Here is a 15,608-nt window from a genome sequence, read left to right as displayed (position 1 = left end):
AAAAAACAAAACAAAAAACAGTAATTGAGATAAATTACTACTAGATTTCCTAGGGCAAGGGAGTCAAACTCAAATCACATAAGGGCTGCAATCGAAAACACAGGCTAAGTCACGGGTCAAACTTTTTTTTAAGATACAAGACTTAGTAGAAGTATTGATTCTTTCTCACCCTGAGACACCATATCACATGCCATACTTGTGCAATAGACATGTTCTGCAAATAAGAACATGCTTGTCTTCGTGAAGCATGAACATATATTCACTTTTTCTCTTGTTGGACATTTTGGGAGTGATTGCTTTTTTGTTCTTAGAAGCTTTTTCTGAGGTCGGTGTACCTGACCTATCCTGGTCTATGGGAGGGGAGGCAATGACTGTGCCGAGATGGAGGCCGATGTGTCGGAGTCTGGAGACATTGCTAATGTAATATCCCACTGAGTTTCCATACCTGGAGCAGTAACAGTATACTACTGGCAGCAGGATCGGGACTCTGGCACAGTCGTGCTGAGTTTCGGCAGGTGTGTGAATAAGCAACTGCCTGCAGCGTGGTCTGGCACTTGTGTGGATCACCCTTCTTCTATCTAGCTTTCTGGAACTGGGTCCTCCTTCCTGCAAATGTCATGCACTTGGATGTGGTACAGTCACTGAGGGCCACATAAATGGCCAGATGGGCCTTATTCGGCCCGCGGCCCTTGTGTTTGACACCTGTGTCTTAGGGTGACACTTGCTCTTGTCCTGTCTTAGGGTGACACACCCGTTCATTGGTCCTGATTTAATAAAGCTATTCAAGGCTGGAGAGGATACACACTCATCAGTGATTCTGGGTGAACCAGTAAACCTTGAATAGATCTGTTCCAGGACTTAAAACATTTTCTAACAAATAGCAAATTTCTTTTAAGAAATCCATACCAGATTTTCACCAATTCGCCAATGAAAGTGTATCCTCTCCAGCCTTGGAGAGCTTTAATAAATCCGGCCCATTGCACTGATTCTATAGGGGAGCAGAGTTGTCACCCTAAGCCACTAAACTCACTAATGATTTGGATCAGGGGATACATTCCAATCTTCCTATTTCCATAAAACTGGGCAGGACTGATAACACGTCTTGAAATGTCAGTGTAAGAAAGGCAGAGGGCACAGGAAGTTAGGTCAATAAATCAATGGGTAATGCCTCACTTTTTTTCTAACATCGATACATATACTTATTTCTTGCATTTATGTGCGTGGATATTTTAGGATGTTTTTGTTAGCCAATTTATTTTAGATAAGCTGCCCTAATGCAATACACATTAATACTTGCAAATATTTAAAGTCAGGTTTCCTCCCCACATTTAGAGAACATCACACAATCAAACCAGCAATCAAATCCACAATTAATATCTTTTAGATTATAGTGTGCTTTGGAATGATTTACATCTTCCAGAATCTGATCTACATAAGGATACACAAAAGATTTATATCAGATCTATTTAAATCAGATATCTATAAAATATATTGATTTTGTGTAAAATAAGCTAAGACAAGTCATGTGCAGGTCATTAGGCAACCCTCTCAGGTAAAGATAAAGAATCCCTGTAATGGAAGATCTCTTCTCCTCACCTCCTACTACAGGACAAAATAGGCAGATGGAATCATAGCATGAAGTGGGGACATTATTGGGGAAGTAATGAATACCAGGGAAACTGAGAAAGGCTGAATGCCTGAAATAGAGGGGATAGAGGGCACATAGGCCATTGGGGAGGTGAGGATTAGGGATGAGCGAGCAAGTTTTTAAAACTCGATCTCACGGTTGAATTCCGCCCATGTAAATTCGCCAATCAAGTTTGAATAAAAAAAAAATTTTAAGAAAAAAAAAGATCGTGGGCTGCGTTGGTCAATGAATGCTTTCATTCATCAGCTCAGTGTGCGATCCCAGAATCCCAGAAGGCTGTGGCCGCATTTATCCCAGATAAAAAACCCTATGGACATAGTTGGTCCAGAGGAAGGCAAAAAAACCCCTGGTACAATTTGCTTTAACAGGGGTAAAAAATTCCTTCCTGATTCCATGAGGCAATCGGATGTTCCCTGGATCAACAGTCACTGCTATTTTTCATTAAAGCCATAATCCCCAGTTATATTCTGTGTTTCTAGAAATCATCCAGCTTTTTCTTAAAGCAATCTATAGTAGTTGCTGAAACTACTTCCTGAGGGAGCCAATTCCACATTTTCACCGACCTTACAGTGAAGAATCCCTTCCTTATCCGGAGCTTAAACTTCTTCTCTTCCAGACGCAAAGAGTGCCCTCTTGTTCTGTGTAATGATCTCAAAGTGAATAATGGGGAAGAGAGTTCTCTATATGGACCATTTATATATATTATACAGGGTGATCATATCCCCCCTTATACGTCTCTTCTCAAGGGAGAATAGATTCAGTTCAGCTAATCTCTCCTCATAGCTGAGCTCCTCCATTCCTTTTATTAATTTAGTTGCCCTTCTCTGCACTCTCTCCAATTCACAATGTCCTTTTTGTGAACTGGTGCCCAAAACTGGACTGCATATTCCAGATGTGGTCTGACCAATGCTTTGTACAGGGGCAGGATAATGTCTCCATCTCAGCAGTCTATTCCTCTTTTAATACAAGAAAGTACTTTACTGGCTTTAGATATTGCGCTTGGCATTGTATGCTGTGATTAAGTCTATGATCTACCAGAACCCCCAGATCTATTTCCATTTCTGACTCCCCAAATGTGTTCCCCCTAGTCAGTATGAAGCATGTTGTTACCCCCCCAGGTGCAAAATTTTGAATGAATCAATATTAAATGCCATTTGCCACTTGGCTGCCCAATCAAACAGTACATCCAGGTCTGCTTGTAGATTATAGACATCCTCTATGGACTTAATTCCATTACATAGTTTGTTGTCATCTGCAAACACAGAAATGATACTTTTAATCCGAAACTCTATATCATTTATAAAGATGGTAAACAATAAAGGTCCCAACACTAAAGCCTGGGGTACACCACTAATAACCTTAGACCATTCAGAGTATGAATCAGTAATTACAACTCTCTGGATGTGATCTTTAAGCCAGTTCTCTATGCATTTGCAGATTGACTTTTCTAAACCTATTGACCCTAACTTGCATATTACCGTCTGTGGGGTACAGTGTCAAATGCTTTAGCAAAGTCCAAGTATACTATATCAACTGCTACTCCACTGTCTACCTGTTTACTTACTTCCTCATAAAAAGAGAGTAAATTTGTCTGACAACTTCTATCTTTCTTGAAGCCATGCTGACTATCACTTATAATAATATTTTCTAGCAGAAACTTCTCTATTTGGCTCTTTTTAAGACTCTCTAAGACCTTTCCAACTATGGACATTAAACTAACGGGTCTGTAGTTACCTGGTAATAACTTTGCTACCTTTTTGAAGATAGGAACCACATTGGCCTTACGCCAATCCATCGGTACCTTGCCAGTGACTAAACCTTTAGTGCCCCAGGGATCACAAACAGGAGGATTCCCAGGGAATCCTGTGAATCCCCTGTGAATCCTCCTGTTATAATGTCCTTCTTCCGATGGTTTCGTGGAATCGATTCACTGAAATTTTGCGGAACCAACGGAAGTTCGAGGAAATTTTTGCGAGGATGCCAGAGGCATCACGCTCATCCCAATTAAGTGTAAACTGCACCTACATACAGGAACTTCCTGTATTAAGAGCAATCACTGCTGCCTTCTCTACTGGTGCGGGGTGTCTGATCTTGTGTGTTATTGAAAATATTTTGTAAAAATCCCTGCAATGTTTTGTACCAGAAATATAATGTTACTGTTAATATAAACAAGACAAATCACACATGGAAAGCTATGTACAGCACCCTTTTGGCCCTTCCCACCAGCCGTGCACATTGAATAAAGAAGTAAGGAGACCCAGTGATAACGTCATTGGGTCTAAAATGTGATTTATAATAAAAAAAGAAGAGTTTATTTAATGTTTTATTAAAATGTTGATAGAGGGTCAGCTTTAAATACACCCAAATACAGCCATGTTACATACTCAGCGTGTTTGTGTGAAATCGGTAACTTTGACACCTAATTTAAGAGCTTTGGGTTATTTTGCTGAAGGAGGAAATGACCTGCAGGCCTGAGCTGACATTATATAAACCTTTTAGAAAGTGAGTTGCTTCCTATTTCCTCTTCTCCTGATAACACTTTGCTGTCCAGATTACAACCAGAGGAAAAGGGTCACAGCAAACAATGGGCAGCACAGGAGAGATCATCTCACATGTAATGAGTGTCACATCAAGTTTCCTCTTTCTCCTCCTGATCAGGATCTGTTCATTTCCACCTTATTCTCAGGGATGAATACTTCCCAGAAAACTAATAAAACATCAATCTGAATATGAATGAAAAAAGAAACAAAATAAATATTTTCTATTTCTTATCTCCTCATATTGTGAAAATGCATTTATGTATTTATATAGCACCAACCTATTACGGGGTGCTGTACATTCTTTAGGGGTTGCAAATGACAGACAGATAGAAACATTGAGACAGGAGGAGGAGATGACCCTGCTCCAAGGAGCTTGCAATCTAGGAGATGAGAGCAGGGCAGTTTTTACCATAAGACCAGTAGCAGTGCCCAGGATGGCCGGGTTAGAAGAGGCAGCACCAAGCCTTAGCAGAGAATCTGTAAAACAGGGCTGATTGTAAGCTCTTCGGGGCAGAGTCCTCTTTTTTTACTGTGTCGCTGTCTGTATATGTCTGTCATTGGCAATCCCTATTTAATGTACAGCACTGTGTAATATGTTGGTGCTATATACATCCTGTTTATTATTATTATTGTTATTATTAATGTTAATAATAATATTAATCATACCCTGTTTACTCACTGGCATGATGTCTTCAATGCTAAGAGATGGCCAGAAAGATCTATATTTCACCTATCACTCTACATTGGCAGTAATAATACCAAATGCCAAGGCATGTCCAGCCAGTATAACATCAATCTTTCATTAACAGCAATTTTTGCCTTGAATGTATTTCTACACGTATGGTTCAGGGAATGGAACATGACAACAGGAACACTAAAACTATAGGCTTTTTATATAGAAAAAGCTTTACGCAGCGCTGTACATTAAATAGGGGTTGCAAATGACAGACACAGACAGTGACACAGGAGGAGAGGACCCTGCCCCAAAGAGCTTACAATCTAAGAGGTGGGGGAAGTAACACACAATAGAACGGGAGATAAGGAATGATGGGTGAGTAGTGAGGGCTTTAAAAGTCAGAAGAAGATGGGTAGGTGAGCATAAAAAGATGGGTTTGAGTGATCTTTTAATGATCAGAAAGTTGGGTCAAGCCGAATAGGATGTTGAAGACCATTCCAGAGAGTTGGGGCAGCTCTAGAAAAGTCTTGAAGCTGTGTGTGTGATGAGGTTATGAGTGAGGAATTCATTAGTACGTCATTGGAGGAGCGGAGAGAGCGGCTCGGGGAGTATTTTTCTATAAGGTCAGAAAGGGTAAGTTGGACAAGAACTGTGGAGGGATTTGAGCTTAAATTTGATTTTAAGGAGCTTAAATTTAATTCTAAGGTGAAAATGAAGAAATTGAAGAGAACTACAAAGCGAGGTGGCAGAAGAAGAGCGGTGGGAAGCTATAAATTAATCCTTACAGTTTTATTGTTACAAATTAGCTAATATGATCCTCACAATCTGCCATTAATAAGTTGATATAGAATTTGAATTCACTGAGCTGTTTATTACCCTTTAGACTATTGTCCATGAATTACATTTTTTAGAAACAATTGAGGATGAAGTTTTTATAAATCCATGTTCTCATTTCAGGTACAATTGAAAATTGGTGGACAACAGATTCCATAACTGGTGTCAACTATCAGATCATTGCAGATTCAGCTTTGACGTGGTATCAAGCCCGGGCGAGCTGTCAGCAACAGGATGCCGAGTTACTAAGTGTAACTGAGCTGCATGAGCAAACCTATATTTCAGGTAAGAAAGAATACCTATGGAAAGACCGGCAACCACAGTATACACAAAGAGAAAATATATTTTTATAAATACGACCAGTGAATAGCAAAATGCATTTGACTAATTTGATTATAACAAATTGTCATTGAATTGAGTGAAGGAATTCAATAATACTGCTAATTTGATCTATTTAGATGGAATTCTGTGGGCACAGGCCTTCCAAGGTAACTGCCGTGCCCATGAACATGGAATTGTCACCTGAAATTGCAGGGGTAGCCTGGGGTGTAACAGTGGGAACATGTCACAAGTGATATGTTTTAAATATTATGTTATGTCAGGATTAGTCAAGACTAGTGCAAACTATATTCAATAAAAAAGGAATACGCTTCAGAAACACATTTGATAAAATATTGTTTTACTTGGGGCATGTTTCCACAGGTGACGACCACCTCTTCCCCCGGCACCAAGTCCATATTTTAATTATTTGTAGAAAATCTTTCTTTTAAAAATAAAAACAGAATACAAGGTTCATCTTAGACTGATTTTCTAAAAGCTTCTGGCCATTCTACAAAAAAAAAGCTAACCAATGTTCAGGCTGGTTGGCAGCTTTAGTAGATATAAATAAAACATATGTAAAGAGATAGCATGCATACAAAAAAGCAGCTTTTAGGTAAGTAGGATGCAAGTTTTTAGGAATTATTTGTAACTTAAATTTAAAACCTCACCAATTTTGATGGATATGGAGATTGGTAGGTTCACAATGTCCCCTGTTTAAGTTCTTGTTTGCCCATGTGAATGCTGAAATGTTTCTTATTTGTCATTACACAGTTCAGTTTTGCATTAACTTGTTATATATTTTTATTATCTGGTATGTACTTTTCTGTCCTAGGTTTAACCAATACTATTACCGTACCCCTATGGGTGGGTCTTAATAGTTTGGACTTCACTGCTGGATGGAAGTGGGATAATGGAAGTCCATTCCGATACCTGAATTGGCTTCCAGGTAAATCATTAGTTTCTGCAAATATGTTAAAAGAAATTAGCCAATCATTTCTTGCTTAAGTCATTCAGCAGTTTGTACCCAATACAGAAAACCATCCCCTTGGGTAATATACATGCTGGCTCAAATCTGCCATGGGAGAGTGGGGGAGTTTTGGCATCATGAGAAGTTTCTTCCCCTTTGAGTGGCACCTGGCTCCACGTGCATGCACGGTCCGGAGCCAGTAAACTTAGTGGTCCGTGGGTTCTAAAAAAATGGCGACCACTGCTTTGGAGGCATCAAACCTAATTTAACATTGCTTTATCTTCTGGACTATGTATAAAAGCACAATTTAGATCAGTGCTTCCCAACTAGGGTTTCTTCCAAGTTCTTTGGAATTAATTAACACACAATTATTTAACACACAAATTAACTTATAACTATATAACTATATATATATTAAATAACGTATAACTAACAAAATAACTTATCTGTAAGGGCGGCCAACACACCAATAATCTGTGAGCAGTGGATATTGATATAATTGTCAGGGGTTCCCTAAAACCTGACAGTTATTTCAAGGGTTACCCCATGTTTAAAAGGTTGAGAAAGTCTGGAATAGACAGTCATATTTCTGTTCTTTAAAGGGTCAGCAAATTTATCTGTTTATGGTAGCTTCAAGGGAGAGAAGCCACTCTGAACCAAGGTCGGTTGAACCCCAGGTTTCCAGAAGTTTCTCAATCTATGGCTGGCTAACCTCCCATTTGATGGCACCCGTATAGTTCTATGACCAACAGAATCTGTTAGCCAACTGCATGACCTAAAACAAAAAAAAATCCACTTACTTTCAAACCCACACAGCAGTTGATCAATCCAGAGGTGTCTTCCATCGTTTCCTGCATCCCAGTATCTGTCCCCCAACCCGTGTGCAGGGCGTCGCCATCTTCACCTCGTCTTCCTGGTTCTTCTTCCTACATCACCCGACGTAGGCCTGATATTGGGTGAAGTAGTTTGAAAAAAAAAACTTGTCAATCTTACTGCGCATGCGGGAGTTTGGCAAATTTTTCATTTCACGAAAAGACTCCTTCTGCACATGCGTGAGATGCTCGGGCATGGCCAGAAGGAGCACTCAAGAGCCTTCTGGGAAACCTGACGTAGGTATCCCGGGAGGCTTTTCGCTCCCATTCATTCTCAACAACCTAGGCGATCGAGAATTAGGGGGCAGTGCTGCACCCCCTTTTTTTAAAAAAAACAGGGTGCTGCCCTTAAAAAAAATAAACAAATAGAATCTTTACCTTACATAAAAGGGTTCTGCACCCTTTTATTTAAAGTGAAATTTCTGTGTTTAGGTACGCTTTAAATTAAGTTTTTGGATGTCTATGAAGTTGGTATTCTAGCCAATACTGCAGGGGGTAATTCTTTGCCCTCCTTTGCCACCAATTTCAGATTTTGTTTTGTTAGTTGACCCTCATTGGTTGTAATAGGAGTCCTTAGAGACTTGAATAATATTTCAAGAATTCCACAGGAGGAAAAAATTTGAGAAATGTTCCTAAAAAATAGGTGTACTTTGATAAAGCTCACAACACACTACAATTTAACTGTACTATCTTCATAAGATCTACCAATGTAGTGCAATCATCTGCTTGACTGGGTCAAAAAGTTCCTCAGCAACTTTGTAATGTGTTTCTCATGCTATAAAATCTGAAAGTACTAATATATGCCTAATTTGTTGGATGATGGGATTACATGGGATGCTTTCAGCTAAAATCAATAGAGACGCCTACTTTCTGCAGCTTAATTCCTTATAGTTTTTAAAATCTAATTAGGACGTTTTTTCTAATAAAACATGATGTTGCTAAACTAAGCCCTTTCCTTACTTCCTTTAGGAAACCCTTCAAGTGATCCAGGAACGAATTGTGTCGCACTGAATCCTGGAAAAAATGCTAAGTGGGAAAGCAAAGAATGCAGCCAAAAGCTGGGATACATCTGTAAAAAGGGCAACATCACCTCCTCCTATGTACCACCATCTGGTAGGGAGTCAAAGAATTGCTGATGCTTACAGGTCTATTAGTGAATTAGTATGCATTGCTTCTCAGATTAGTTAATATTATCTTGATTTGTACCTCTTTAAGACTTTCTATGGGTCTCTCTATTTTATCTCCATATTTTTCTCTTTCCATATTCCTCCATCCCCATCTCTCTTTTTTCATTTCTTTCTCCTTTTCTTTCCAAAAGAGTTTCATGATTACTTTTTCTATCCTAAACTGAAAAACTAAATGATACAAGTTGTACAGAGTCCATAAACATATTAAATTGAACTATTTTTATATTGTGGCACAGCTACCGAGCCCATCAATTGTCCTCCAACCTGGATCCCCTATGCTGGCTATTGCTATTCACTGCATAAAGAAACAAAGATGTGGAAGGATGCAATGGTGTCTTGTAGGAAAGAAGAAGGGGACCTTGTCAGCGTACACAATATTGGAGACTCGGGCTTTGTTAGCTCTCAGTTTGAGTTTGGTAAGTAACATAAAATTGTCAGCTATCGTTTGGAAATGAGCGACGCTGTATTTGGATGTGTTAGATAATCTGACGCAAAGATTAAGATTTCTGGCATGTCTCTAAAAAAAGTTACTGACCCCTGAAGAATGTATTATTATACAGATAAACACATATCTACCTAAATTTACATTAACTCACAAATCCTAAGTTTTTCACTTTTTTTTGTGTGGTCACAGCCTCCTTTTGTATGTCCATTTTTTTGTAATGGAGAACATGTTTGCTAGGTGGGTGGCCAGTATGACGAAGTCACATACAATGAGTAACTGTGCCATCTGTGATCCACTTTACTAAGTGCTGGCCAGAGTGGGGCTTGCTTGGAAAACTCCATTAGATGCCGACACACAAATAATATTATACAGTATTTATATAGCACCATCATATTATGCAGTGCTGTACAAAGTTGATAGTCATGTCACTAACTGTCCCTCAAGGGAGCTCACAATCTAATGTCTCCTCCATAGCCATATGTCATTAATGTAGTCTAAGGACAACTTTGAGGGGAAGCCAATTAACCTAACTGCATGTTTTTGGGATGTGGGAGGAAACCCACGCAGACATGGGGAGAATCTGCAAACAGATAGTGCCCTGGCTGAGATTTGAACCTAGGACCCAGCGCTGCAAAGGCAAGAGTGCTACCTCTGAGCCACCATGCTGCCCTCAGTGCAATCACAGGGCTAGATCCTATCTGCAATATCTGGAAACAATGGACTGAATACATATCTTCATTTATAAATTCTTCTCTCTGTTCCTTGACTATAAGGGCAGTCTGAGATAAATCAGTAGGTATGCCTCACTGCTTAGTTAGGTGGCCATGGTCAAATGACAGTGATTACCAGCTGAAAGCCATAAGCGTTGGCCCTGTGCGGTAAGTAGAGCTGTTTGTAACTATGTAGTTACAGTAAAGATTTGACGTATACACATGTATAAAGTTATTACTTCATGCACATTGGCAATTTCTCATATGTATGCCTCCGAATAGGGATCAGTAAATCACTAAAGGCTGCATATTGTGTTCAGGCCACATATTAGGTGTCAGAGCTAAAACCTTTCCCCATTTCCACAGCTAAAGATGGTAAAATCAAATGTCTAGAAATCAATGGACCTTTTGAATTTTCTCTTGCAGAAGACAATGAATTTGTTTGGATTGGACTCAACGACTTGAAGGTACAGAATTTTTTTGAGTGGAGTGATGGCAGCCCGGTTTCCTTTACGGTGTGGCAGAGAGGAGAACCTTCTCATCTTACCAACAAACAAGAGGACTGTGTGGCATTAAACACCAAGGTGTGTCATACACTGGGTATAAAAATCACAATGGATCAGAAATGTACTATTACAACTCAATGCAAATAATCCACTCTTGAATATGTTATATTGTATATAGTACAGAATATAGGTTTACCAAGGAAATGAGTTTATGAATCTGACTAGATACATATATCTTTATCTATGGAAAGTAAAGTACAACAAGGCAGACAATATCACGCAGACCATGCACTTATCTGTATGATATATGAGTAGGCACATGCCAGTGTGAAATGTGTGAAATACATGTAATTGTACATGTTTGTGCTCCATTTTTTAGTAATAAGAACATTTGCATCAAATGTTCTACATTAAATTTCCTTTAAAAGAGAGGGTGTTCTACAATGTTTCATTTCTATCATCAGGGAAAAAAGAAATACATTTGTGAATTTCATAACAAACTTTTTCCTTTTTCTGTTTAGGAAGGACGATGGGCAGACAAGATGTGCGAGAGGAAGTTCCCGTACATTTGCAAGAGAAAACCTTTGCCAAACGATCATGATCAAAGGCCGATTGTTGAGCCGGGTTGCAGTAAGGTAATGCAAAGGATTTTACTTTTTTTCCCCAAAAATAGTTGTTAAAATTTCACATAATTAGATTGAAAATTAGCCATCAAGGCTTGAAGGTAGAAATGTTAGCAGACTAACCCAATTCATTTTTTATTCAACTCATACTCACATTCATACTAATTCATTGAGTAAAAAGTATTGGAAAGAGATTTGGCTGGTAGAAATGGTTGATACTTCCATTAGGTATTTAATTTTGTTCTGGAGGGAAAATTCATGCTTGGAGCGGGCATTTGGGCAATGCCTGGCTATAGCAGTTCAGGTCCCCCATAACTCTTAAGAAGCAAAGGAATAGTAATATTCAAAGTATCATCAACCATGCATGGTGGCTCAGTGGTTAGCACTCCTAACCTTTGCAGCGCTAGGTCCTAGATTCAAATCTCAGCCAGGACACTATCTGCATTGAGTTTGCAGGTTCTTCCTGAGTATGAGTTTTCTCCTACATTCCAAAAACATGCAGTTAATTTAATTGGCTTCCCCCCAAATTAACGGTAGGCTGTATTATGACATATGACTATGGTTGGGACATTAGATTGTGAGCTCCTTTGAGTGACAGCTAGAGATATGACTATAGACTTTGTACAGCCCTGTGTAAAATGTCGGCACTATTTAAATACTGTGTACTATAATTGCACATAAACAGAAAATACTGATATGTTTAGTAATTGTACTCTCTTATTTGTAGGGATGGAAAAGACATGGATTTTTTTGCTACTTCATTGGAGAAACAGCATCCACGTTTACAGAAGCCAACACCACTTGCAAAGCCAATGCAGCTTATTTGATGACAGTTGAAGACAGGTACTGTGATTGAAGTGTCAAACATTTTTCTTTTGTGAGCTTGTCCTCCAACAGGCATAGAGTATTAGGGGCCCATCAGACCCAGAACACACTGCTTTGTTTAGAAGAAAATATATACCATATATGCTATATTCCCTTCAGAGCACCATTAGCTCCATTGTAGTTGGTGCAGATCCTAATAGGAGTGTTGGTGATACTTTAAATCAACCTTGTCACCAATAATAAATTACTCAAAATATGTCTACAAAAGAAGAGAGCAAATACTTGAATAGGTTATATATTATATGTATATTTTATATGTCTTTAATACAGTCTAAGGTCAATTTTGGGGGACAATTAAGGGATAAATAAGACAATTAACCTAACTGCATGGTTTTGGAATGTGGGAGGAAACCGGGGTACCTGGAGGAAACCCACACAACCACGGGGAGAACTTGCAAACTCCATGCAGATGATGGGTAAATTACTCTAAATTATATGTCTACAAATGAAGAGAGCAAATACGTATCTTTCGCATCAACCTCCTCTTATAATAATCTGGAGGTCAGCAGGGAAAAGTACTGAATGTTGAAGGAGACCAAGGAGATCAACATTTCAAAAGTTTTGGTGTCCCCCAAAGTTTAGTGAGCGACCCAGTAGTGCAGCAGATTTCTAGCAACAGATTTAGAATTTTTTGGGCAGCAGGTTTCTAATCTCCTCTTTTGCAGACTATAATTTTTGAACAGTTTAATTTTTTTGATAGGGTGACTTAAAAGAAACATTTACAGGCTATAATTAAGCTTAGTGCTGAAAGCATTGGATGAAAGCCAATGTCTGCTATATGATGGCACATGAGGATGTGGTGGTGTAGCAGTGCAGTGTGACAGATGTCCTCCAGTACAACCCTCATAAGGCTGACTTTATATATGGGAAGCGCACACTTGTTTTACCGTTAGAGGCCAAGCATCTCCGAATGCCATAAGATGAACCATTTTCCGGAATGTGTTAAAATTCTTGACCTTTCATCCTCTGTTACATTCTGCAAACCTCAGCTAGTATAGGCTTACAACAAAGTCTTATCAGTTATGTCAGAAGTGCTGACTTGCATCTGCCTTGTCCAAGCTTCCTGGAGACAGCTGCCTTCATGAAAGACAAGCTGATAAGAAAAATAGTTGATAAGTCGGCAAAATTTGGAGTCATTGAAGTCTTGTAGGAAATGGATAGAAAGGAAAGGCAAAGATAATAGAAGTTTGTACTGCTTGGGCCTTGAGGTCTGCAGATATAAAACTGTAGTAGAGATCACTATGTGCTGATTCACACTTTTGCTGGTGTTAACATGCTCAGTAAATCACAATATGTTTCATTTGGAATGACGTAGCAATGTACCAAGGCAACATAGCTCCGATATACATGAATGACAGTGCACCAAATGCATATTATCATTGGAAAAATACTGCATTTGTCATCTACTGAAATGTAATGGCCTGCTTTAAAGCAAACAAAAAAAATTTGAGCAGGTAGGTTCTATGTTGCAGAAAACAACTGAAATAGAATAAACTTGCTTGTTTGCAATGTTTTAAGCACCTTTTCTCGCTCTAGCACCATTGCCACCATATTCACCATATCTTCTTCCTGGTTTGTGTCTTTGTCCATCTTGATTGGCTGGGCCAGAATGACATAACTCCTGCACATGGGGACATATAGGAAATCAACCAATTTCTGGCAAGTGAAGCTAAGTGTACATTTCAGAAAACAGAGAACAGGCAAGTAATTATGATTTATTGCATAATGGACATCCCCTGTTCCTTCTGCAATAAAGAACTGGGCAGATTGTATTTTTTTTTATTTTTAAAGTTCCATTTTAACGTACCCTAACACATGACCCAACACATGTGTGTTATTACAAAGTATGAATCAGCCCCTAATCACAACTTTGCCAAATGCATTCTTTTATGTAGGAGATGCAAGAGTCTGGTTTGCAAGCACCATCATAAATGTTAGGGGCATAAAACAGGGGAATCAGACATTCCTTCAAATATTCCCTAATGGGAATCGTCCAGGTCCATGTGTTTCAATGGCAGTCATTGATTCCCACCAGGGAATGTTTGATAGAATGTCAGATTCCCTCATCTGTAAAAAGAGCCATGGGTTGATTTAGTAGCACATACCTGGCGGCTGGCCTGGAGATATTGGGGTTCATTTAATATACTGAATTGTCGTTCTGAAAGTCCACTATATCTTTATGCCCCAAGTATCCAGAATAACGTCCAGCATGGAAAAACGTAATACAGATCTAAAAGAAAAAGCACATAAATATAAAATCATATTACATAAAATGACTTTGATTCATAAGAAGCCTGACTGCGCTCCACTAACATAACGTTTCATTTCCGCTTTAGAAAAAAATGGTATCAATCTACTAAAGTAGTTTTGGTTTTTCACTTAGCCAAGTGAATTATTACACTGCAAGGGATAATTTAATTTAGTCATTGTGATAAAAAATCACTTTGAAAAAATAGTGTGCCAGGAAATCTATGGTTTTTGCTTGCACATCATTGCATGGCTGAAGTCTGCAGAGCTTGGTTTCATTTACTAAGCTAAGTGAAAATTCTCCTACAGAATGATAATTCTCTTTGATAAGTGAAACCCTTACATGTCTTTAGTAACCCCAGCTAAAAGACATGATGTTGACTTTTTCCTTTTGCAGATTTGAACAGGCTTTTCTAACAAGTCTGATTGGGCTTAGACCAGAGAAATATTTCTGGACAGGACTGACAGACACAGAAGAAAGGGGAACTTTTAAATGGACCACCAATGAGAAAGTTTTGTACACTCACTGGAATGCTGATATGCCTGGTAAGTTACTCGGTTCTATAATTTGTGTCAAAAGTGAATTTATATCATGGCTGATCAAGATAGGGATGGAGATAGGCTTGGATCCTAAAGTAGGGATTCGCTAACCCCCGGTCCATCTGGCCATCTGACAGCTGGGCCATCAGAGTACGGAGACCAGCGGACCCCAACCTGTGGTCCACAAACCCCACTTGTGGGGGGCACACTGGCCAGAGCCACCGACCATGTCCCTCATATGTATTATCAGTTCGAGGCGGGTTGTGTCCCTGGTTCTGGCATCATGACGTCACTCCGGAATAAGTTTCTTCCTCTTTGAATGACACACGGTATGAAGCCCGTAAGTTTAGTGGTCCTTGGATTAGGGACCACTGTCCTAAAGGACTACATTATTGAACTGTGCCTAATGCTTTGTGCAGACGTCAATCAGAGGAATGTCTGTTCTTTTCTATCCTCCAACATAGACAAGAACAACCATTTGTATCGTACAACGATTATCTGACATGTGTACATAGCTTAGGCTTAGTCTACACGGACTGTTTCCCCAGCGTTTAACCTGAGGCTTTTAAAGCCCTTGTTTGAAGTCCCCATGCATTCCAATGGGCTA

At 39.2% G+C, this 15,608-nt stretch overlaps 1 protein-coding gene across 1 annotated transcript in view; it reads left to right on the top strand.

Annotated features, from left to right (window-relative positions):
• The window catches only part of MRC1 (mannose receptor C-type 1), a 56,592-nt gene that overhangs the window by 11,156 nt on the left and 29,828 nt on the right, over positions 1 to 15,608 (top strand). Inside the window, exons 4-11 of the mRNA XM_072412771.1 lie at positions 5,822 to 5,983; positions 6,852 to 6,965; positions 8,828 to 8,971; positions 9,282 to 9,461; positions 10,627 to 10,784; positions 11,228 to 11,341; positions 12,057 to 12,172; positions 14,859 to 15,007. Of these exons, the coding sequence (XP_072268872.1) occupies positions 5,822 to 5,983; positions 6,852 to 6,965; positions 8,828 to 8,971; positions 9,282 to 9,461; positions 10,627 to 10,784; positions 11,228 to 11,341; positions 12,057 to 12,172; positions 14,859 to 15,007 (1,137 nt within the window). The remainder of the gene's footprint in view (positions 1 to 5,821; positions 5,984 to 6,851; positions 6,966 to 8,827; positions 8,972 to 9,281; positions 9,462 to 10,626; positions 10,785 to 11,227; positions 11,342 to 12,056; positions 12,173 to 14,858; positions 15,008 to 15,608) is intronic.

This window comes from Pyxicephalus adspersus, chromosome 5, assembly GCF_032062135.1.
Source record: "Pyxicephalus adspersus chromosome 5, UCB_Pads_2.0, whole genome shotgun sequence".
Classification (NCBI taxonomy): Eukaryota; Metazoa; Chordata; class Amphibia; order Anura; family Pyxicephalidae; genus Pyxicephalus; species Pyxicephalus adspersus.
The sequence above is the reverse complement of the archived record's forward strand: the minus strand, read 5'-3'. Positions and strand labels throughout refer to the sequence as shown.